Source organism: Hyperolius riggenbachi, chromosome 7, assembly GCF_040937935.1.
Source record: "Hyperolius riggenbachi isolate aHypRig1 chromosome 7, aHypRig1.pri, whole genome shotgun sequence".
NCBI lineage: Eukaryota > Metazoa > Chordata > Amphibia > Anura > Hyperoliidae > Hyperolius > Hyperolius riggenbachi.
In genome coordinates, this window is record NC_090652.1 from 154,910,482 (window position 1) to 154,935,466 (window position 24,985).

Consider the following 24,985-nt stretch of genomic DNA (forward strand, 5'->3'; position numbering starts at 1 on the left):
GAACTGTGATGAGGCTGTAATTTGGGCTATCTCGGCAGAGAATCTAGTATGTGTGCAGGAGTCATGCGATGCCGCTTAGCATTCCACCACACCAGATCTCTAAAGATACCCATACATCTAGCAATTCTGGGGGAGAGAGAGATCGGCTGGCCGCCATAAACCGCAGGCAGATTCCCAATCGATTTCAGCATAAATACTTGCAGGAATAAGCCTTTTGACAGGCCGCTGTCCCTCTAATACAGGGCTGCCCAATAGGTCGATTGTGATCTACTAGTAGATTGCGACCTCCTTCTCGGTAGATCGCGGCCTCGTGGCAGCGTCTCATTTAATGTTGCGGCCGGCAGCTGTAGAACGCGGCTGCGTCTCATCACGTTTTGCTGTCAGATGCTGGCCATTAAGGATGCAGGCGAAGAGAGAGGCGGCGCGGCTGCAGCGTCATGCCTGGGGGCGGTGCCGGGCTCATTACAAGCACGCACGTCACGTGCTGCCCGCCGCCCCTTAACCCGCCAGAGCGCTCCTGGACCCTCAGCCGCCGGAGGGCATGATACAAGCATGCTGCCCGCCGCCCCTTAGCCCGCCAGAGCATTCCTGGATCCTCAGCCACCGGAATGAGGTAGTTATCTACTACCTCCTATACTGCAAGCACATGTACCTAGCTAACGTATACTGCAGGCACATATACCTGGCTAACCTATACTGAAGGCACATATACCTGGTTAACCTATACTGAAGGCACATATTCCTGGTTAACCTATACTGAAAGCACATATACCTAGCTAACCTATCCGGGGGTGGGGGGGGGGGGTGACGCTTACCTTAGCATTTGAAACGTTGGTAGGTCTCCTGGCCTTGCCGAATTTTAAAGTAGCTCGCAAGCCGAAAAAGTGTGGGCACCCCTGCTCTAATGTTTATGATTGTGGGTATGTAGCTTTTTGATCAACAGCTAAACAACATATAAAAGCAATCATAGAGAACATAAATGTAAAAGCAGGCATTTTGCATCTGAAAGCTGGGCTTCTGTGTCCTCTGGCAGAGTCTTTAAAGTGAACCTGAGATGTTCACTAGCGTTTATTTATACTTACCTGGGGTTTCCTGCAGCCCCATGAGCATTGTGGCCTCCCTTGCCGTCCTCCTCGGCCCCTCGGTTATGCCGCTATGACTCCCGGCCTTCTGCACATGTGTGGCTCAGCCACGCACCCCTCATCGCGATCCCGTCCCCTGGAGCATTCTGCGCCTGTGCTGTAGTACTGCTCAGGTGCAGAATGCTCCAGGGGATGGAGGGGTAGGGGGGGTGTGCGCGTGGCAGAAACCCACAAATGGCGGTGACTTACCGGATTACCTGGAGTCGTAGAGCCAGAATAGAGGGACTGAAGAGGATAGCGAGGGAAGCCACGGTGCTCATGGGGCTGGAGGAGGCACCAGGGAAGTATAAATAAGCGCCAGTGTACCATTTCTGGTACACTTTTAAGTACAGAAAGATTGACTGTGAGAGGCTTCACTTTTCATTATTTTGCATTGCTGCACCCCTTTCTTAGGCTGATCGGATAAGCAGGGACCACAGGTGGGCTGGCTGACTAGCTTACTACTGGATTGCCAAGACATGCATATACATACAATGGCTTGCGAAAGTATTCGGCCCCCTTGAAGTTTTCCACATTTTGTCACATTGCTGCCACAAACATGAATCAATTTTATTGAAATTCCACGTGAAAGACCAATACAAAGTGGTGTACACGTGAGAAGTGGAACGAAAATCATACATGATTTCAAACATTTTTTACAAATAAATAACTGCAAAGTGGTGTGTGCATAACTATTCGGCCCCCCTTTGATCTGAGTGCAGTCAGTTGCCCATAGACATTGCTGTATGAGTGCTTATGACTAAATAGAGTGCACCTGTGTGTAATCTAATGTCAGTACAAATACAGCTGCTCTGTGACGGCCTCAGAAGTTGTCTAAGAGAATATTGGGAGCAACAACACCATGAAGTCCAAAGAACACACCAGACAGGTCAGGGATAAAGTTATTGAGAAATTTAAAGCAGGCTTAGGCTACAAAAAGATTTCCAAAGCCTTAAAAATCCCACGGAGCACTATTCAAGCAATCATTCAGAAATGGGAGTATGGCACAACTGTAAACCTACCAAGATAAGGCCGTCCACCTAACCTCACAGGCCGAACAAGGAGAGCGCTGATCAAAAATGCAGTCAAGAGGCCCATGGTGACTCTGGACGAGCTGCAGAGATATACAGCTCAGGTGGGGGAATCTGTCCATAGGACAACTATTAGTCGTGCACTGCACAAAGTTGGCCTTTATGGCAGAGTGGCAAGAAGAAAGCCATTGTCAACAGAAAAGCATAAGAAGTCCCATTTACAGTTTGCCACAAGCCATGTGGGGGGCACAGCAAATGTGGAAGAAGGTGCTCTGGTCAGATGTGACCAAAATGGAACTTTTTGGCCAAAATGCAAAACGCTATGTGTGGCGTTAAACTAACACTGCACATCACTCAGAACACACCATCCCCACTGTCAAATATGGTGGTGGCAGCATCATGCTCTGGGGGTGCTTCTCTTCAGCAGGGACAGGGAATCTGGTCAGAGTTGATGGGAAGATGGATGGAGCCAAATACCGGGCAATCTTGGAAGAAAACCTCTTGGAGTCTGCAAAATACTTGAGACTGGGGTGGAGGTTCACCTTCCAACAGGACAATGACCTTAAACATAAAGCCAGGATAACAATGGAGTGGTTTAAAACAAAACATATCTATGTGTTAGAATGGCCCAGTCAAAGTCCCGATCTTAATCCAATCGAGTATCTGTGGCAAGATCTGAAAACTTCTGTTCACAAACGCTGTCCATCTAATCTGACTGAGCTGGAGCTGTTTTGCAAACAAGAATGGGCAAGGATTTCAGTCTCTAGATGTGCAAAGCTGGTAGAGACATACCCTAAAAGACTGGCAGCTGTAATTGCAGCAAAAGGTGGTTCTACAAAGTATTGAATCAGGGGGCTGAATAATTACGCACACCCCACTTTGCAGTTATTGATTTGTAAAAAATGTTTGAAATGATGTATGATTTTCGTTCCACTTCTCACGTGTACACCACTTTGTATTGGTCTTTCACGTGGAATTTCAATAAAATTGATTCATGTTTGTGGCAGTAATGTGACAAAATATGGAAAACTTCAAGGGGGCCGAATACTTTTGCAAGCCACTGTACTTTACATCATATGCATCAGTACTGCGTGCTTTAGTTTTTGCCTAAAGATATCATTTAAAACAGAACCGGGACTAAAATGCAAAGTAAAGGCAGGAAGAAAAAGGAGGAAAGTGAGAGAATCTACTATAAGCCAGTAAGACTCAAGTACATAGAACAATGCTGTTTCTGGCACTGGATAAAGAGATTTAAACATGCAATGCTAGGTACACACCACACAATTTTCTGGCAGATTTACCTGTCAGATCGATTATTTCAAACATGTCCAATCTGAATTTCAATCAATTTTACGTTTTATTTCCCATCTTTGGAAATTTCACTTCTACGGAAATCGATCAGAAAATTGAAGGGAAAATCGAATTCAGGTCAGACATGTTGGAAATAATCGACCTGCCAGAAAATTGTTTGGTGTGTACCTAGAATTACAGAACACAAGAAGGAAAACATCACTCATGCCTATTCGACAATGTGAAACAAAGTTGCAGTGCTAGATCAATATATATGCCATATAGCATGAAATAATTAAAGAAAAATTGACACAAAATACCTTTTCACACAAATTTTGACAGTCTATTTGCCTGTTTGGGTTTTGGTCAACAGGAAAAGAAAAAAAAAAGTCTCACCAGAACTCTTGCAGGTTTGTTAATATAAGGAAACTTTTCCACAAGTATTGGCATCAGGAATCGTGGTGCTCTGCAAAGATAAAAAGAGAAAATGTTTTAGAACAGATGAATACCTTCATCTAAACAACAATCGCACAAAGTATCAGGGCTGTGGAGTCGGTACAAAATCTTCCGACTCCAACTCCTCAGTTTGTGAAACCACGACTCCAACTCCAGGTGTCAAAAATGGCCCAGACTCCGAATCCTTAAGCTGGCCACTAACGGTCCAATTTCTAGCGAAAAATCGTTCGAGCGATCAGAAATTCTGATCGGATTGGTTGTAAATAATCTCCATTGGTGGACACAATAGATTATGAACGAGTGAAAAAAATGTTGCCCGGATGAATTTTCGTCATTTTTCGCTAGAAATTGGACCGTTAGTGGCCAGCTTTAGTCTAATACTTAACAGGGCAGTGGATTTTGTACAAAAATCATCCGACTCAGACTCAGTTTATGAAATCAACGACTCAGACTCCAACTCCGACTCAGGGTGCCCAAAATGGTCCCGACTCCAACTCCACAGCCCTGCAAAGTATATTTTCATATTTCCAGTTTACTGAAAGGGAAAACAAAAAACAGTGGAATTACACAGCTAGACAAAAATTCACGACAATAACAATGCAGTAAAAATTGGTACTAAAAAACAATAAAATAAATAAATAAATATAAAAGGTGTTGTCTATGAGAAACCAAACAAGGATTATGGTCAATGGCGTTGAGTCACTAACCTAAATAGCGCGAGTAACCTCCTGTTGCTTGCGCTATTAAATCAGCCTTTATTTTTAGTCTCTACACGCTAAGCACGCTAGTGGCAGCGTAGCGTGCGTAAGTAAGAAGCAAGAGTTCAGCGCACATTATGCTGCGGTAGTGCAGCATAGCGAGGGTTGCTAACTTACTCGCGCTCCCTCTAACGGCTGCGCCACTGAACCTGCCCTGAGCCCCGGCAGGTCCAGTGACTTTAAAGGACTTGATCCCTGCACATTGACTGGCCCAACAGCCTGCCTGTCAAGTGACTAGTGTGCGTAGTGTGCAGAGACTAAGAATTATGGTATGCTGATGTAATAGTGGCTAGCCAATTCTGGGCAGAATGGAGGACTATGGTTCAGGATGTGCTTACATTTCCTGTCTCCAGGGGCGTAGCTAGGGGTGGGCGGGGTAGGACATGTGCCCCCGGGCGCTGACTCACTAAGGGCGCCCAGCCGCATTTATTTTTTGTGTAAATCTCCTCTCTGTGCCGGAGTCTTCTGCTGCTGCTGCCTTGCTCTGGGCTTTTCCTGTGAGACGTCACAAGCCGGATGGTGAGTGAGGAGGAGCGCCGGAGGCAGGCAGGGAAGTGGAGTGCAACTATGGAGAGGGGGGCGGAGACGGATGAGTAGAGTGAGCGGAGCCAGCATCCAGCCAAGCCCAATTTGTCTCTGCACTGGCTGGGACCTACCTCCTGGCTCCTGCAATCTACATTATGTGGCTGCTGTGGAAGAGGTTCTGCCCCCTGCAGAGCGAACCACCAATGAGGAGAGAGTAGCGGCGGTGCCAGCTCACGTCATTAAGTGCTGTGCACCCACGTGCAGGATGCTGTCACTGAAGCCCCAGGATGTTTGAGTGCTGGAGGTCTGGCTGATTGGACTGTGCTGCTTGGTATAGCCGTGTGCGGCATCCACATGGACCAGAAGGAGCCATGTATGGTGCCCAGATGGAGCCACGTGTGGTCACATGGATCGGAGGGAGCCCTGGATGCTGTTGTATGGAGCAGAGGGAGCCGCGCACTGGAGACCAGTTGAAGCCGGGGGAAGAGGGAGAGACAAGAGGAGCTGACTTTTTGGAAAGTGCTGTGCACTTGCTGGATGCAGCATCTGTAACCCCGTAAGTGTGTTGAGGGAGGCCCGGCTGACTGGAGCAAGGATGGACATGTGTGAAGTGCTGGACAGACTGCTGCTGCTGGGGCTGGCTGTGTGTAGTAGTGAAAAAAGCAGAGACCAGCAGATGGACTTAGCCAGGGGCTGAAGGAGCGTAAGTGAAGTCTCCACTGTACTGTACTGTATCTTAAGTGGGGCAGCAGTTATGGAAGCATAGATTATTGTTACTGGGGGGTGGGAGAGGAGAATTACTGTTACTGGGAGGGTTATTGTTACTGAGGGGGTTGAGGAGATTGCTGGGGGTGGAATTACTGTTACTGGAGGGTTACTGTTACTGAGGGGGTGGAGGAGATTACTGGGTGTGGAATTACTGTTTCTGGGAGGGAGTCATAGTCCATAAAATAGGGTACTTGTGTGATAAAATGCTAAATGCTTGAAGAAGCCTGCAGAGTCAGGGACAGGGTCAGGCAGTCAGGGATGGAATCACAGAATGTATGTATGTCATACATACATTCCCTTTCGCTGACTGACTGACCCTGTCCCTGACCCTTTAGGCTTAAAGCTTTTAGCATTTTATCACACATTCATCCAGCCATTATCACAGTATCTGGGGGAAGAAAAGATAGAAGCCAAGCTCCTGCTAGCCCAGCCCACCCAACCCAGATTTAGGCAGTACTATCCAGTTTCAGGCAGCGCACATGTAGCAGTAGGCTGCAACCTGGCTGGCTGTTTTATGTAAGTTTTCTGTCTGCCTACTGGCTGCTGCGACCCCTCACTCCCAGACATACCAGCCTCCCCAGGTACCCACCCCCATTCACTGCTGACCATGGTCTCCAGCCCACTAGGGTCCAGCCCACTACACGCCTGCCTGGTGGTGCCCACCACACCACCAGGCAGACCTGAGGCCTCTAGCCATAGAACCCACTGGGCCAGAGCCCAGCACACACCACCACTATGCCTGAGCCAGAGACCTCCAGCCGCCAGACCTGACCCACCAGACTGTAGTCATGTCGCTGACTGTCCTTGGAGGAGCTCACAATCTAATCCCTATCCCTACCATGGTCATAGTCTAATGTCTTACCATATCATTATGTATTTATATAGCGCTAACATCTTCTGCAGCAGCACTTTACAGAGTACATCTAATACTGCCATAGTCATAGTGTAATGTCCTACCATATTATTATGTATTTGTATAGCGGCACCGATGACCACGCTCACATTCTGAAGCGGGGCCACGCCCCCTTTTTGCGCTTTGCCACCATGGGGGGGGGGGGGGGGGCATAAACTGTCTTTGTCCCCGGGCGCTGAAAGCTCTAGCTACGCCTCTGCCTGTCTCACTGACTGCTTCCCAGGCTCTATTGTATGCACCTAATGATGAGGTCCCCGGTACCTTCCGCACTTTATACAGGTATCTGCTCCTTGCAGCTCAGTGGAGCATAGCCTTTCAATGGAAGACTCCAACTTTGGACATTTCTCTGGTAAAGCAACGTTCAGATATGGTAATGCTTATGGATTGAGTCTTTCATCTTAGAACCTTACCATCTTTGATGTTTTTGGTAGAACTGGAAATACTACAGAAATATTTGAGTTCGTATTTATTTTTCCAATGTCAACATGTACGCGGTGTGAAACCCTGGCACGCTTTTATGTGGGTTATTGTATGTTACGCTTTTTGCTTACCGTATTTTTCAGACTATAAGACGCTCCGGACTGTAAGACGCACCTAGGTTTAGAGGGCAAAAATCGGGGGGAAAAAAAATACTAAACCTGGTGCACCTATAGTGCAGGGGTTTCTTATGGACCTTTTCACCCCAAACCATCTCTATCTAAGCTACACTGCCCAGCTACACTAACCTTTGCTGCCTCCCTACGCTACACTTCATTAACTCCTGATGCCCCACCAGCTATGCTAACTACCCTACAATTAATGCTGTTGCCCTATGTTCCACAGTCTCAGGAAACTGAACCCGTTACGCAATGAGTTGTCCATATGTGATAGTCTCAAGCAGGAAAACACATAATGCATGTTATAAACATGAGAAAATGACCAAAGGTATGATCATAGTGCACAGTGCAGAAAAGTTGCATGGAACTTGTGCCCAGATGTTGCAGCCAGGCTGAACAAGGAAAAAAAAAGTGACCAGTGCAAAGAAATAATAAAAAAATTACAGTGCAGTGAAAAAGAGCCACACAAGCAAGAGTTACATTTGAAAACTGCAAACACTAGCAGAGAGCATAGAAAGTGAAAGTAAGATGCTGTACTTGCCGAATACTGTGCAGTCAATGGAGGAAGTGCAAGGAGAGAAGCTCGTTAGAGGATTACCAAGACTCCCACCAGATTCCATCAGGATTTATAGCGCAGCAAATTCTTTCTGGGCTACACAGGAGAGCACACAGTAGATGCTTGTAGCCAGAAGCCGTCAAAAAAACGGGGCACGGATGTCAGCTAATGTTTTTTATTTCCGTGTCGGGTGAAGTGCTTTAGACATGTGGAGAGCCAGGATGTTAATTTAGTGCCCCGGTCTTCTCACGATGCACATAGATGCTGCAGCACAGGACTTCAGGCAGTGTGCAGTCGGGAGCCACGTGGGGAGAGTAAAAGCCCAGCAGATTCATCCATCTTCTCCTCCTCTGTCCTGCCGTGCAGTGTAGCATGATCAGACAGCACCTGTCGCTTCTAGTACCCTCTTGCTTTACTTTCTGTTATTGCTGTCCTCACATCATGTGTCCCTGGAAGCCGCTACTTCGACAGGCAATGCCCCTCCTGAATTAGCTGCCTAAACTGCAGTGCATCGTGATTGGTGAAGATAGGACTTCTTGGTCCCGCCCTCGGAGGTATCGCGACCTATAGTACTGTGCTACTTCAAAAAACAATATTAGTGGCTCCCATACCTCTGAGGGCGGGACCCAGAAGCCCCATCTCCACCAATCCTGATGCACTGCAGGCTAGGCAGCCAATCCACGATGGTTGTTGCCTGTCAGTGAAGTAGCTCCACCGAGTAAAACAACGAGAGGATGGCAGTGCCTGGAAGTAAAGCAATATGGGACTGGAGGGCGGTGCAGTGTCTGATCCTGCTACACTGCGCGACACAGGAGGAGCAGATGGAGTAATCACATCAGCGGCCAGCCGATAAGGCTTCCACTGCGCTCTGCCCTTGGAGGCTCTGTTATACATTCGGACTATAAGACGCAGTGACTTTTTCTCCTCACTTTTGGGGTAGAAAAAGTGCGTCTTATAGTCCGAAAAATATGGTATATGATTTTATATTATAAAGCACTATTGATTATTCATTGTCCTGGTCTGCCTGATCCTGCTCACTGTTAAAGTGAAAATTATATAAAGAATTGGTTGTGTGGTACGGATAATTAACCACTTGCCGACCAGTGGATTTCTGTCTGATCTGTGCTGCGTGGGCTCTCCAGCCTGCAGCACAGATCAGGATTATGCCAGGGCGATCACTTACCCCCTTTTTTCCCCACTAGGGGGATGTCCTGCTGGGGGGGGTCTGATCGCCACCGGCTCTCTGCGCTTTACGGGGGCTCTTCAAAGCCCCCCTCCGCAGCGTTTTCGGCGCTCCGTCCCTCTCCCTTCCCCTCTGAGCTGCGCAGGACGGATATCCGTCCTGCGAATTGTTTGATAGGCTTCAGCCTATCATATGCCAGCGATTCCCGGCCAATCAGAGGCCGGGGATCGCCGATCTGCCTTACGGCGCTGCTGCGCAGTAGCGCCGTATGATGTAAACAGTGGGGATTTCTTCCCCGCGTGTTTACATTTTGCCGGCGAGCCGCGATCGGCGGCTCTCCGGCTGTTCACGGAGACAGCCTCCGTGAACGGACATGGAAAGGCCGCTCGGACGAGCGGCCGTTTCCATGGAAACCCGCAGACGACCAGTTTATGCCAATCGGCGTTAGCTGGTCGTCAAGAGGTTAATAGAACATCAGTAGCAAGGAAAATAGTCTCATATTTTTATTTTCAGTTATATAGCTTTTTTTTTTTTTTTTTTTTAATAACATTGCATCATGCTCTAATATTTGTAGTTTACACACTACACAGCATTCTAAATGATTTCACAGAACAGGCTCATTTAGAATTTTCCTCTGCTGAAAAAACAAAACAAAATACAGCGACAGTGAAGATAATAAGCTTCAGAAGACAGAGCTCTCTGCGACTTTGAAAGTCTGAGAACTCAGGGAAGCTCTTTTGCATAGATAACAGCTGGAGTTTAACTTTTCCTGTACTGGAAACAATATTAGATTCATAGCTCTGCTGCTATTGATAAAACATTTGATAAATATATAACACCTTAGTGAAATCAAAATTAGATTTTACCCAAGAGGTAAATTATCAAACGTTTGATAAAGTGTTTGATAAAGCTTAGTGAATTTAGGCCAATGTATTTGCAGTTATTCAATCTTATGCGAGCAATAAGGAACTCCCATGCATCTGAAATGCCATTATATTTGTTTCCCATTCAGCTTTCCAAATTTATCCATAATCTCCCTCCATTATACAACAGACCCTTATGTCAATTCTACTGACCTCCAATTATACCGATCTATACTTCTACCCATCCCACCCAACCAGATACCTTTTATTTATCCTTCCACTGTATGTATGAGCCATCCTATCTGGATGCTATTCTGCAGCCAAGAAGCAAGAAAAGCTTAGGAGAGAAAGGAGGCGGCAGAGTGGAGGGAGGTTGGTTGCAGTAACAGCATTGGCAATTCGAGATTTAGGGGCAGGGAGCTGTCCTGATCCCCCCTTATACATAGCACATTCTTTTCAAAATAAGCTTGCAGTGGCTGTTGCAACACAATTTGGCAGCCATTATAAGATGACTCTTATGGCAAAGTCAGTCAATGAGGGGTACACTCATACCAAAATCTCTCTCATCAATGGCAAAGGGTTAAAAGGGTCTAGAAGGTTGTGCTGGTATGCACCTACTTCCTAGGCAGGAAGTGTGTAATCAGCATGCAGGACATTGGTGAAGGGATTATGAGTCCAATGATCAAGCAGTACTATTCCTGAACTGTACAGATTACCTAATGATTTGCTGGTCTCATCTGAAGCATTTTCTGCCTGTGACGAACTTGATGCACTAGACACATTGGCCTCAATTCACTAAGCTTTATCAAACACTTTATCAAACGTTTGATAATTTACCTCATGGGTAAAATCTAACTTTTAATTCACTAAGATGTTATATATTTATCAAATGTTTTATTGATAAAACATTTGATATATATATATATATATATATATATATATATATATATATATATATATATATTATCAAAAGTTTGATAAAGTGTTTGATAAAGCTTAGTGAATTGAGGCCATTGTTGTGAAGTACGAGAGTTTACAGCACAGTTACTAGGCTATAAGTGACAGATTTAAATTCAACATGAAAACAAATCAGAAGTCACTTATGAAAACAAACAGAAAATAAATATAATACTTACGATGGGACATATTGCGCTACCATCTGGAGTGCTCTGTGACAGGTGTTAAACGTTTGAACAATATCTATGTAAAAAAAGAAAGCATTACTCATAAAATTATCGAGCAATGTCTGTATATTGCCCATATGATGACTTGTGAAATTATTCAACACAAGTATGACTATATGAGTATATTAACACAATGATAACTATCCTGGTGCTCTGAGAAGGTTTCCTTCACCTTCTCACAAGGAGTGAGAAAAGCAGTTATATCTTACATCCATAAACAAGAACTATGTATTTTTCACCCAATGTATATTACATAGCGCTTACCATCATCTTCATCTTCAGAGTCTGAAATATTCACATCTCCTTCAGCAATTGTAATGCGAGCTGTTAAGAGAAGATTTTCTTTTAAAAAATGAAACTATAGATGTCGGCTAAGAAGCAAATTAGGGGTTGTGGCCAAAGCATGATGATGCAGATGCAGGGAGAGATGGAGAATCAAATCAACATTGCCTGCCTCAGACACTCCGAATAGCCACAGCTGTCTCGTTGCCAATGCCCACGAACAAGGGCATGGCTAACCAGCAGCAGCCGCCAAGAAGCTAGCAAGAGTTGCCATAGAGGAAAGAAAAGATGTCACTCAAGCAGGAGGACTTTGTGAAACCCACAAACCGTAAATTATGTTGGTGGCAATTCTCAGTGAGTGGAGGGAAATAATCCTAAATCTGTGGAGTTATTTTACAACAAAGTAAAAGATTTAGATTTTTTTCTCCGAACTGCAAAAGTACAGATACATTGTTGCTCTAGGAATAAGCAACTCAGGAATAGGACTTCGTTTCTCTTAATCTGGTAAAACTGCATGTCATGGACAAGGATGAAGCCATCTTTTTCACCCCATCAGAAGCAATAGATTGTTTCAGTGTTAGAAAAAAAACAAAAATGAAACGACAAGGAATCTACATCAAACTTTACATAACAGCAAAAATGTAAAAATAATTAACGTGAACCTGAATCTAGATAACTTTTGTAAATAAAAGGCATACCGATATGTTTATCCTCTGAAGCATGACAGTATTCATACCTGGATACAAATGCACAATTACTGCCACTCGCAGGGATTGCGACTGGATCCTTTGGGCAAAAGATGGCATCCAAGTTCTGTGTAGTGTACGTGTGTAACTAGCTGGCAGGCTAGTGTCCCGTTCTGTAGCTATGGAAGGGGTGGAATATTGAGGGTGATTGTGGACTGTAGTGCACACGGTAGACTCTTGTCAAAGCAGATGCCTCGCCAAGAACAATCTACCGTGTGTACAATTCTTGAGGCCTTACCCTCATCCCTCCTGTCACCTTCTGATGTAAAGTGTAATCTCAGAGACATTTAGGTGCAAAGCCCAAAAAAGTGTGACAAATGCAGGTAATGCCGGAATTTGCAGAAAGTAGGTAGTTTGGCAACCCAAGAAACAGAGGCCATGCATTCTTCAGCCATGTGTTGGAAAAATATTATTTAGAGGAACATGGCAGAGATGAGTTCACATGAAGGAAAGTCTAGCTTAGGTTAGCGTTTAATATAAATCTTATGCAGGCTGAACTGGCAAAAGCTGCAAGGTTGCCTAGATGTTCAATCAGATAGCACAGTTCCATTATAATTATTGCAGCCTACAGATGTGCCTGAGGCACGGCTTGCTAGCATTTTTGTCTCTGGGCATTTGAGCTTTTGGAGCAATCAGTGAAGCTTACAATTAAATGTGGAATCTAAATCACGGTAGGACATAATCTACAATCTATATTTCTGACCTTGCTAATTTTCTATGAAGTGGTGAAATATCTCTGTATGCACACGACTTTGTGATATATCTTGCAGAGCCACACATTTCACGGACTGACATCTCAACCTGATAAATAACTAATTTTCATTAACTTTGCAGCACTGTTTTCAATCACAGAAAGCCTTACATGAAATTCCCAATTTCTCCATGAAGGGGCAGTCCTGTTTTTTAAGCAAGTGCAGGAAGCAAGCTGCCAAGCTTTAGGATTGCACTTGCAAGTGGAAAAGGGCCCTTATTGTCTATAACTTTAGTTGAAGGCCTGCTTACACAACCTTCTAGCTTACCTTCTAATAAATTTATATATTTCTGGAATCATAATACAATAAGATGATCTGCTTTGGCCTTTTGTTAACAAGTTCAGTCAAGAAACTGCCCACAATGCCTTGGTCCTGGAGAGAATAATGGAATAATGGAGGAGAACTCCTGAAGCACACCATGCAGTCAGTACATACCAGTACAAGGGTTAACCAAAGTAAGACACATGATCTTGAAAACAGACCATACAGGAATAGCCTGGAGTTTATTGACATTCCTCAAAGCATCAAGGAGCAGACCCTCAGAGGACTCTATAGAGGACTGAATGTACCTCAATCTTTCTCCCCAACTCTACATTATCCCCCAAATTAAAGATCACAGATGTGATAAGTTGAGGCATGGGCTCTCAGATCAAGAATAGACTAACCATAATGGCTTATGGCAGATATTATAGGCTGGAATGCCTCTTACCCTGCCCTAAAATGGAGACTTCGGGGAAGGTACATGGGTCCATAAGACTACCAAACCTAACCAGGTAATTTGTGAAAATACCAGGGTGCATTTTATAAACCGCATTTAAAGAGTGAGATATAATTCTGCTTTTAGCTGCATCGCTAATTCCCCTATTTATAATACAGGAAAAATCACACTTATTACAGCTTTCATATCCTTGCTGCTTTTGTTTGTCAGCAGCCTGAGTCATTTAAATTACTACAGTAAATATCCCCGGCCTCATAGTAGAGTGCTTTCAAAATTATTACGCTGACCTCTATAAATCCTACTTTGCAAGTACCCAAGCTATTATGAATGGCCACCTAGATCAAATAGAACTCCCTACGCTGTCACGCTGTCCCCTGAACAAGCACAGACCCTTGAAGTTGACATCCAAGAAGATGAAATAATAGATGCCATTACCTCCTTCCCTTGTAAGAAATCCCCTGGCCCTGACGGCATCCCGATCAAATTTTATAAAAGATATTCCCGACTTATTGCCGCTAAACTTCAAACTATATTTAATTCTTCTCTCAGGTAAGGTTTCCTTCCCATCTCTTTTTATCAGGCCCACTTAATACTTATCCCTAAACCAGACAAAGACCCCCTTGAATGTCAATCCTACAGACCAATTTTCCTTCTTAATAATGACCTCAAGATACTAACAAAAGTTATTACTTCAAGGTCAATCGATCAGCGTCAGAAATCCTCTCACACTGTCATTTTGCTCATCACAAAGCGTAACCTGACTTTGCAAGTTGATGAACCGACTAGCGGAGGGAGCGTTCAGACGCCAAGGGATTACCACACACACAATTCAAAGATCTGCCACTAAGCGGGTTACACAGCCCGCTACTGTAATTATGCTAATACTTCAAGAACGCTCTGTTAGCCCTTTGCAGTATGCAGGAATCTGGGTCATATCTGAATATCTGAGCCGGGTTCACGCATACGAGTTATAAATGTACACTTCTATTAACCACAGAGTAGCGGTTTCAGGAGAATAGGTATGATTGTGTATGTTCAGCAACAGGTCATAACGCTAAATGATTTTTTAAACGTTTAATAACAAAAACGCATTACATACATTTATATACACTAATTAACATATACACACAAAGCTTAAAAATAAAAGGGATAAAATCAGAAAGTTCTTATTTTAGTTACGGCTGATAGTTCATTTGGAGAATGAAGAAACAGAGTCCGGTTTAAAGTAGGCATTAATGTTAAGAGTCCTTGAAACAGAATGCGTTTGGTCCTCCTTGAACGCATGCTTGGACAGTCCTGGTTGATGGAATATGGAGAACTGGGCGGGTTTGTTCCTGCCCCAACTTTTATAGGAACTGAGTTTTGGGCTGTCTTTACCTGGAAAGTAGGTATGTTTCAAGCGCGGTTACCTCCTAATCAGCAAGGTTGCCACCCCCCGAACTCAGAGCAGAAAATGTAACATTTATTAATCATCTGTGTGACTCTGCCCCAGATTGGCGTATCGCAAATCCGAGACTATATTCATAAGCGACTTGCGACCCTGTATCGCCTGAGGCTACACATGCCTGTTCTATCGCGTTCGGTCTGCGCATGCTGAATAAAGCAGTTTCCCGACTGACCCGACAGTTGGAAAATTGTAATTCGGGTGGATGACAGAACTGGTTTATGGGTCTCTGAAAATGTATTTTTGTCTTTCTGTGACAAGCCTATGTTGAATTACCAATACATTAAAGTTCTCTTTGATTGTACGATTTTGGAGGGAAGCGCTCATCTCTACTGGTTGGATCTAGTTTCTTTGGGAATGCTGTGCCAGCAACTGGTCTCAGCAGGAGGGCTAGCCATGTGTGAAATTCCTCTGTACAATCAGGACATTGGGGGAAGTGGTTGAGGGGTTTTTGCTTTCATTGGGAAGAGAGGGAAATGCATCTATTGTACATTTACACAGGACTGACAGTAATGGTGCTGGACCATACGAAAATCGTTGGCGATTACGCACTACTTTCCGTAATGTTCATCACAATGACGGCCGAGACTAAAGAAGTAATCCACGTATGTATGTTAAAGGGAACTGAGCACCTCTTATGTCAAAATATTTAAACGAGTCTTCGTGAGGTTTGTAAATTATGTGCGCTTTGATTTACTTACCTAAGGGGGGGGGGGGGGTTGGGCTGCTTCTTAGCCCCGACGTCTGTACGAGGGCATCCATCTTCCTGCTGTCAATGGCGCAAACCCCAAGGTTTCAAGCGCCTGGATATTAAGCCCCCCCCCCCGGCTGCTAGGGCATGCCGGGAGATGTAGCGTTCCAGGCTGCTAGTGCATGCCGGAACATGTAGTCATGAATAAGTTTACATGGTGGCTGGATGGTGTACTGGTTAAGGGCTCTGCCTCTGACACGGGAGACCAGGGTTCGAATCTTGGCTCTGCCTGTTCAGTAAGCCAGTAATTCAGTAAGGAGTTCATTGGGCAAGACTCCCTAACACTGCTACTGCCTACTGAGTGCGCTCTAGTGGCTGCCTCGCAAGCGCTTTGAGTCCGACAGGAGAAAGGCGCTATACAAATACTGCCATTATCTCCCGGCATGCACTAGCGGATAAAAACATTGTGCACACCTCGAATCTCCAGGCATGCTGCATTGACAGCAAGAAGATGGAAGCCCTTGTATAAATAGGGGGTTTATGGAGCAGCCTCCCATAGGTAAGTAAATCAGTACTGCCCCCTACAAAGCACACATTTACGAACCTCCCTTAGTGGGAGGTTTGTTTTAAATATTTTGGCACAAGAGGTGCTCAGTTCCCTTTAAGCTTTTTTTTTTTTCTTTAATTTTTTTAATTTTTTTTTTTCTCCACCAAGATGGCGCCGGGTGCGGACGCCACGGCCACAGGGCTCCGGTCTTTTTTATTTTTTTTCCTTTAATTTTTCTCACCTGCTCTCACCAACATCCTCCATCTGCCTGGGTGAGATGCAGAAGCCACAGACGTGCACCGCAGGCTGGCATCGGCTGTTCGGGCCGCTCTGCCGCCGAGGAACCGACCCCAGTGTACGCTCTCCAGCACATGGACCATTCCTCCGCTGGGACCTGTGAGTGAGGTCACTGTCACTGTCACTGTGAGCCCATCTGCTGCTGCAGCCCCGCAGCCGTACCACCGCAGAGCCACATCTCCGTTGGTGAACTGCTCCCTCTATGTGCGCGCCAGGACACCACCACCCACGTGGAGTGACCATGGGCCCAGGCACTGCACTGCTTCGTCCTGCCTCTGATTTACTCACCACGGCTGCTGCCTGAAAGCCACCTCGGGCACATTCAGGATGCCTCCCCATCTGTCCAAACCGCAGGGGAGGCCACAACAATCCAGGGGGCACATCGCTGCTGCCCTGACCAGGTGAGTCTGGGCCTGATCAGCTGAGCAGCTGCCGCAATCCACGTGGAGCAACCACCACAGGCCCAGGCACTGCACTGATTTGCCCTGCGTCTTCTCAGGACCACTGGGCCCCCTCTGCCTGCAACCACCAGCAAATGGATTCTGGGCCACCTCGGATTGTGCAGCAAGCCAGGGCTTTGCTTAAGCATGGCTCAAGCACATGGTGACTGATTAAAACAGGGGTGTTTTAATCTGTTTTAATCTGCAGCCCAAAAAGGTCCCTGCCTCTGCCTCTCTCCTCTCGCTTTGGTTCTCTCTTTCTTTCCTCTTTTTCTCTTTAGCTATCCCTTCTCTCTTTCTCTCTCTCTTTCTCTATCCACTCTTTACCACGCCACACTGAGGGACATCTGAAACTGCTGCAGAGCAGAGTGAGCGCCGCCGGTAGTTGTGGCTGCGCCCCTTACACAGCACTCCAGACTCCCCCACGCGTCCTTCACTATAGTTATGTGCTGTATGTATATATAGGTAATGCTTACTTTGTACCTACTGTACCTGATTGTAGGTGTTGTAGGATTGCATGTATGTGTTTGTACCATCAACCGACCCTGTATGAGCCAAAACCAATTCCGGGTACAACCCCCGTTGTACTTGGCGAAATAAATGATTCTGATTCTGAGAAACAAAATCTTACCTGGAACAAAGTGGGAGACAATCATGTTCAGGCAAGGTCTTAAATAGACTGTCTGAGCTGAAACCAGATTGCTCAGGAAGGACAAATATTCTTCTACAACTTCTTTGCTTCGGTTCAGCCATGGCATCTTCTAATAAACACATACAAGATAGCAGAACTTTCAACAAAATGTACAGAAAAGAAAACGTCTTTAATAATACATAATACACTACCATTAAAAATGTTTACACAACATAATATAGCAGTGGCACAGATTTACTGTCCAATAAGCATACAAGTGATACAGGAGGTTGTAAAGCTGATAGCAATAAGGAATACACTTGTTCTGCACCATATAGCCTTTGAGCACTGCCAGAAGGACTAATTATCAGAACTTCCGATACAGTCTAATCTTGGTCACAGGCATCAGGACTAGTTCCACTGGGAGATAGTCCAGGGCCAAGCCCTGTTGACTTGGCCAGCGCTCAAGCGATGTGAAGCTGCTGATCCTCTGCCTCTAGTACTTTTAGCCGTAGACCTGGAACAAGCATGCAGCAGATCAGGTGTTTCTGACATTATTGTCAGATCTGACAACATTAGCTGCATGCTTGTTTCTGGTGTTAATCAGACACTATTGCAGCCAAATAGATCAGTAGGGCTGCCAGGTAACTAGGACTGATTCAAAGGAAATAAATATGACAGCCTCCATATCCCTCTCCTTACAGTTGTGCTTTAGGCAGGGTAGGGGATGGGGGCCAGTTAATGATTACCACTATTCAAAGCACATATCTAGGTGATTATTAAAACCACAGCATCAATGAAGAGCTATTACAGCAGTTGAAGGAAGGCTACTAGAGTGCAGGGCTTTTCAACCTTTTTATGGATTGTACCACTTTTATAACATGGCATTTTTAATGTCCCACCAGTGACTCTGCAAAAAATGCGTGTGGTCATGACAGGCTGTGGGAGGAGCCAACTGTCAAGGATCGACCACAATTGGGCAGAAAGAACACATAAAACAACAACCAACCATAAAATAACCCACCACTAGTATCACATGGTGAAGGTTGCTGGCTAGGTTAGAGTAATGGCTGAGTTAAATTGCAGAGTTACGGCTGGGTCAGGGTGCAGAGTGCCGCCTGGGTCAGGGGTACAGGTTGCTGGCTTGGTCAGGGGTACAGGTTGCTGGCTTGGTCAGGGGTACAGGTTGCTGGCTTGGTCAGGGGTACAGGTTACTGGCTTGGTCAGGGGTGCAGGTTGCTGGCTTGGTCAGGGGTGCAGGTTGCTGGCTTGGTCAGGGGTGCAGGTTGCTGGCTTGGTCAGGGGTGCAGGTTGCTGGCTTGGTCAGGGGTGCAGGTTGCTGGCTTGGTCAGGGGTGCAGGTTGCGTTAGTGACCAGGTGCAGGGTGGGTCAAGATGCGCAGTGTGGGTGAGGGTGCAGGCTGGGTCAGGATGGATCTAGGTGCAGGGGGAATCAAGGTGTAATGAGTGCCACTGACATCTTTACTGACCTCAAATCGACTGCACCGCCTGATCCTCCTCATCAATGCTGTGCTCTTACTCTTGGTTCCTCCCCCGCTACCTGAGCCCCACTCTCCTCCTCACAATACTACCAGACCTCAGATCAGTGGGGAGTAGAGTGGGGCTCAGATAGCAATGGTAGCCCTGGGAGCCGGAGAGGCAGAGCAGAGGTGCTCGTACCACCTTACAGGTGTTCAAGTACCACCAGTGGTATGCGTACCACCGGTTGAAAAGCCCTGCACTAGTGGGCTCCCGGTCCAGTCATAACCTCTGCATCCCGTTGCTAGGCCACTGTGAGCAGGAGATGGTGTAGCTACACACCCGTACCAGGAAGTAAATGAGGAGAAAACGGAGTGGTAGAACAGACCTCTGTAGCTTACTATTTTCAAATATGCATTCTATAGAAGCAGATATAGCTGTATATAATACATTATCCTTTTCAAACCCCTTACAGCCTGAGTAGTAGGACAGAGCTAGAACAACAGACCGGGTGAATAGGAAGACCTTACGCTGTCCAGAGCATTCCCTCTACTAAGGAAAGTATCAAACGTGAAATGAGTTTTCTCACTTTAGGTTTGCTTTAATCTGCATCTACCTGTAGATTTGGGATTTGTACTCAATGCTGAGTAAGAACTGCCTAGAAACTTCCCATCTTATTTTGTGAGTTATAAGCTGCAGGGAGTAGGAGCCTGTGGCTCATTTGCAATAGCTGGACTATTCTATTGACTAGTAGCAAACTTGGAGGCTCCCATATACCAGGATGTGGTGAAATAACTGTGATACTGATTTAATAGTATGGCTTACTGTTGTTCTCTTCAATGTGCACAGCTAAAAGTCATTTTCTCAGCAGTAGTGGTATGTCACTAAGTGGGTGAAGACGGAGACAGAGGGAAGTTTGGATGGCTATCAGACTGCAGTTTTGTCAGGCGTACAGCATCAGTTATTGGCAAAGGAAGACCATTTTGCTAACCCAGAAAGCCAGGGAATAAATAATGGACCATGAAAAAATGTGATATGCTCCATACAATACACATTAAAAACAAAAGCAAAACTGTGGCTTCACAAAGTAGACATACAATTCTGCCACATGATAATTTTATAACGTATCCATTTTATTAAAAACTGAATTGGTTTTTAAAAGGACAACTGTAGCAAGAGGGATTTGGAGGCTGCCATATTTATTTCCTTTTAAGCAATACCAGTTGCCTGGCTGTACTACTGGTCCTCTGCTTGTAATACTTTTAGCCATAGACCCTGAACAAGCATTTAGCAGATCAGGTGTCTCTGACATTATTGTCAGATCTAACAAGACTAGCTGCATGCTTGTTTCTGGTGTTATTCAGACACTACTGCAGTCAAATAGATAAGCAGGGCTGCCAGGCAATTGGCATTGTGTAAATGGAAATAAATATGTCAGCCTCCATAGCCCTCTTGCTACAGCTGTCCTCTAAATGTGTTCCAGTTAAAGCAGACCTGAACTCAGAACTTCCTTTTTGCTCTAAAAGATACGCAACAGAATAATAACCTTCAAAGAAGACCATTTCTTTGTTACAGCTGATACAAATCCTACAATAAATCTGCAGTGTATCTACTTCCTGCTTTCATGAAAGCAGACATACTGTTAACATCACACGCTTTCAAATTAGCCTCTCTGCCATGGCAGTCAGCTGACACAGCTGAAGGATCAAATTACAACTTGTGATTAGACACAGATGAGAGGGAATTAGAAAGGCTAAACTCTCGAAATACATACAGGGTGCATTTCTCTCCGTTTTCCTTCCGTCCTGTGGAAGAGTTCAGGTCCACTTTAAGTGGTTTTAGGAAAAGAGTATCAACACTGCAGTAAAAAGATGACAGTGACAGAGATTTTACAATTTCATACAGAACACAAGAGTCCAGTATTAGCACTTACCAATACAATGCTGACAAGCTGCTCGTAATCAATAGTCAGATGTGTAACTGAAATCCGTAATTCATGAAGCCAGTTCATAATCTGCACATCCTGCAGAACAACAAACATAACATGATTATTTCCCATTCTAATGCTGGGAATACACGTTACGTTTTTCGCAGTCGATTCGCCACATGATCTATTAGCCATTCGATTCTCTGCTCAAATCTCTTATCTTCCGCTCGTTTTTCTTATCTTTTTTTTCCACTCACTTCTATGAGAAATCGAGCGGAACAGAATCGAGCGGAAAATCGGACATGTTGGAATTTTATTATCGAAGGCATCTATCGGAATGATTCTTCGCAAAAAACGTAACGTGTATTCCCAGCATAAGGCTCTCACTTTATATATTAGTCTGCAGCATGTCAAAGCTAGAAATGGACAACCAGGTGCAAATAATTCTGGCTTGCATGTAAATTGTAAGTAACATCAGATGGGGCCAATCAAAGCTGCTACATACTGCATTTGATTTGCCCAATATTTATTATTTGAATTAGTTGGCCATCTCTAGTCATAACCAAAACACACTTGTCCTGAAATATCAAGAAGCTCTGCTCCAGCTTTAGACCAAGCAGTATATCTGATGAGGATAGCTATACAGGGTATCCAGACAGCCTGTTTATTTACACAAGACCTTCCACAGCACATAACAGTACTTGCAGCTGAGCCTGCTTTACGAGAACGGGCTTTGTCCTCCCAGCACTGAAAGGAGAGAAGTTACCTGTTAGCACAGCCCCACTGAACAGAGAGGGGAACACCACATCACTTGCCTGTTACCGACTGACAAGATCTGTACATGTGCTTTTCAACCAACCTTTTAAACAAAACATTACCTAATATGTGCTGCTCTTCCTATGAGCAGCATGCTACTAGGCTTATCCCAGTAGCCTAAATTTCGTTATAGCACCTCTTTAACAGCAACTAGAGACAAATGAGCATGCAGAGGGCCATCAGAGAATAAACTTACAGTAAAGTATATGTGCTATATATTTACAGTGGTGTGAAAAACTATTTGCCCCCTTCCTGATTTCTTATTCTTTTGCATGTTTGTCACACTTAAATGTTCCTGCTCATCAAAAACCGTTAAAGAGAACCCGAGGTGGGTTTGAAGAATATTATCTGCATACAGAGGCTGGATCTGCCTATACAGCCCAGCCTCTGTTGCTATCCCAAACCCCCCTAAGGTCCCCCTGCACTCTGCAATCCCTCATAAATCACAGCCACGCTGCTGACAAACAGCTTGTCAGAGCTGGCTGTGTTTATCTCTATAGTGTCAGTCTGCTGCTCTCCCCGCCTCCTGCAGAACTCCAGTCCCCGCCTGCATCCCTTCCCTCCCTGCTGATTGGAGGGAAGGGACGGGAGCAGGGACCGGAGCTATGCAGGAGGCGGGGGAGCAGCTGAGACTGACACTACAGATGTAAACTGCAAACGACAATCCCAGTAGGACTCGACCCAGCACGGATGTATATCCAATCTTTATTGCATGTGGGTATATCAGTAGCAGTAATACAAAAGCATTACAACAGCATGCATGACGTTTCGGGCAAAGGCCCTTTGAGAAAGGGCCTTTGCCCGAAACGTCATGCATGCTGTTGTGATGCTTTTGTATTACTGCTACTGATATACCCACATGCAATAAAGATTGGATATACATCCGTGCTGGGTCGAGTCCTACTGGGATTGTCGTTTGCAGTTTGGATATTCAAAGAGGAGTGATGGACCTCTAGCCCTGACAGGACTCCCCAATATAATTGTATTTTCCCTGAGGCGGGCAGATACACTTCAGATTGCGACTACAGATGTAAACACAGCCACACAGCACGGCTGTGATTTATGAGGGATTGCAGAGTGCAGGGGGACCTTAGTGGGGTTTGGGATAGCAACAGAGGCTGGGCTGTATAGGCAGATCCAGCCTCTGTATGCAGATAATATTCTTTAAACACACCTCGGGTTCTCTTTAACTATTAGTCCATGATAACATAATTGAACACAAAATGCAGTTTTAAGTGATGTTTTTTATTATTTAGTGAGAAAAAAACCTCAAAACCTACATGGCCCTGTGTGAAAAAGAAATTGCCCCCTGAACCTAATAACTGGTTGGGCCTCCCTTAGCAGCAATAACTGCAATCAAGCGTTTGCGATAACTTGCAACGAGTCTTTTACAGCGCTCTGGAGGAATTTTGGCCCACTCATCTTTGCAGAAATGTTGTAATTCAGCTTTATTTGAGGGTTTTCTAGCATGAACCACCTTTTTAAGGTCATGCCACAACATCTCAATAGGATTCAGGTCAGGACTTTGACTAGGCAACTCCAAAGTCTTCATTTTGTTTTTCTTCAGCCATTCAGAGGTGGATTTGCTGGTGTGTTTTGGGTCATTGTCCTGCTGCAGCACCCAAGATCGCTTCAGCTTGAGTTGACGAACAGATGGCCGGACATTCTCCTTCAGGATTTTTTGGTAGACAGTAGAATTCCTGGTTCCATCTATCACAGCAAGCCTTCCAGGTCCTGAAGCAGCAAAACAACCCCAGACCATCACACTACCACCACCATATTTTACTATTGGTATGATGTTCTTTTGCTGAAATGCTGTGTTACTTCTATGCCAGATGTAACGGGACACGCACCTTCCAAAAAGTTAAACTTTTGTCTCATCGGTCCAAAAGGTATTTTCCCAAAAGTCTTGGCAATCATTGAGATGTTTTTTAGCAAAATTGAGACGAGCCTTAGGGCCCTTTCACACCAGAGGGATTTTTCGGCGTTTTAACGCCACGGCCGAAGTTGGCGTTTTGCTAGGTAAAAGAAAGTCCATAGACTTTCATTTTACCTTTCACATCTAACTCGGCGTTTTGGAGCGTTGCGTTTCAACGCTCCCAGGAGCTTTTTCAGGGCTGTTAACAGCCGAAGTTGGCTGTTGGCGTTTCAATGATAGTCAATGGAAAACGCCAACTTCAGCGTTTTCAAAGCCTTTTCAAAGCGTTTTACAGCTATCTTGTTCACTTATTTTTATAGAAGAAAAAAAAAGGACGTTTTCATATGGGCTGTAAAACTCTTTCAAAAGGCTTTGAAAACGCTTTGAAAACGCTATGTATTGGCGTTAAGCAAAAGGCTGACTTTCAGCCTTTTCTACCGCAGCCTCTAGTGTGAAAGAGCCCTCAATGTTCTTTTTGCTTAAAAGTGGTTTGCGCCTTGGATATCTGCCATGCAGGCCGTTTTTGCCCAGTCTCTTTCTCATGGTGGAGTAGTGAACACTGACCTTAATTGAGGCAAGTGAGGCCTGCAGTTCTTTAGATGTTGCCCTGGGGTCTTTTGTGGCCTCTCGGATGAGTTTTCTCTGCGCTCTCGGGGTAATTTTGGTCGGCCGGCCACTCCTGGTAAGGTTCATCACTGTTCCATGTTTTTGCCATTTGTGGATAATGGCTCTCACTGTGGTTCGCTGGAGTCCCAAAGCTTTAGAAACGGCTTTATGACCTTTACCAGACTGATAGATCTCAATTACAGTACTTTTGTTCTCATCTGTTCCTGAATTTCTTTGGATCTTGGCATGATGTCTAGCTTTTGAGGTGCTTTTGGTCTACTTCTCTGTGTCAGATAGCTCCTATTTAAGTGATTTCTTGATTGAAACAGGTGTGGCAGTAATCAGGCCTGGGGGTGACTACAGAAATTGAACTCAGGTGTGATAAACCACAGTTAAGTTATTTTTTAACAAGGGGGGCAATCACTTTTTCACACAGGGTCATGTAGAT

General features: G+C 45.0%; 1 protein-coding gene across 1 annotated transcript in view; it reads right to left on the reverse strand.

The window, feature by feature from the left end:
• RRN3 (RRN3 homolog, RNA polymerase I transcription factor) overlaps positions 1 to 24,985 on the reverse strand; it is an 88,521-nt gene that overhangs the window by 49,747 nt on the left and 13,789 nt on the right. The window contains exons 4-8 of the mRNA XM_068244780.1: positions 21,204 to 21,293; positions 17,793 to 17,922; positions 11,509 to 11,568; positions 11,197 to 11,260; positions 3,839 to 3,908 (exon numbers count right to left, since the gene is read on the reverse strand). Of these exons, the coding sequence (XP_068100881.1) occupies positions 3,839 to 3,908; positions 11,197 to 11,260; positions 11,509 to 11,568; positions 17,793 to 17,922; positions 21,204 to 21,293 (414 nt within the window). The remainder of the gene's footprint in view (positions 1 to 3,838; positions 3,909 to 11,196; positions 11,261 to 11,508; positions 11,569 to 17,792; positions 17,923 to 21,203; positions 21,294 to 24,985) is intronic.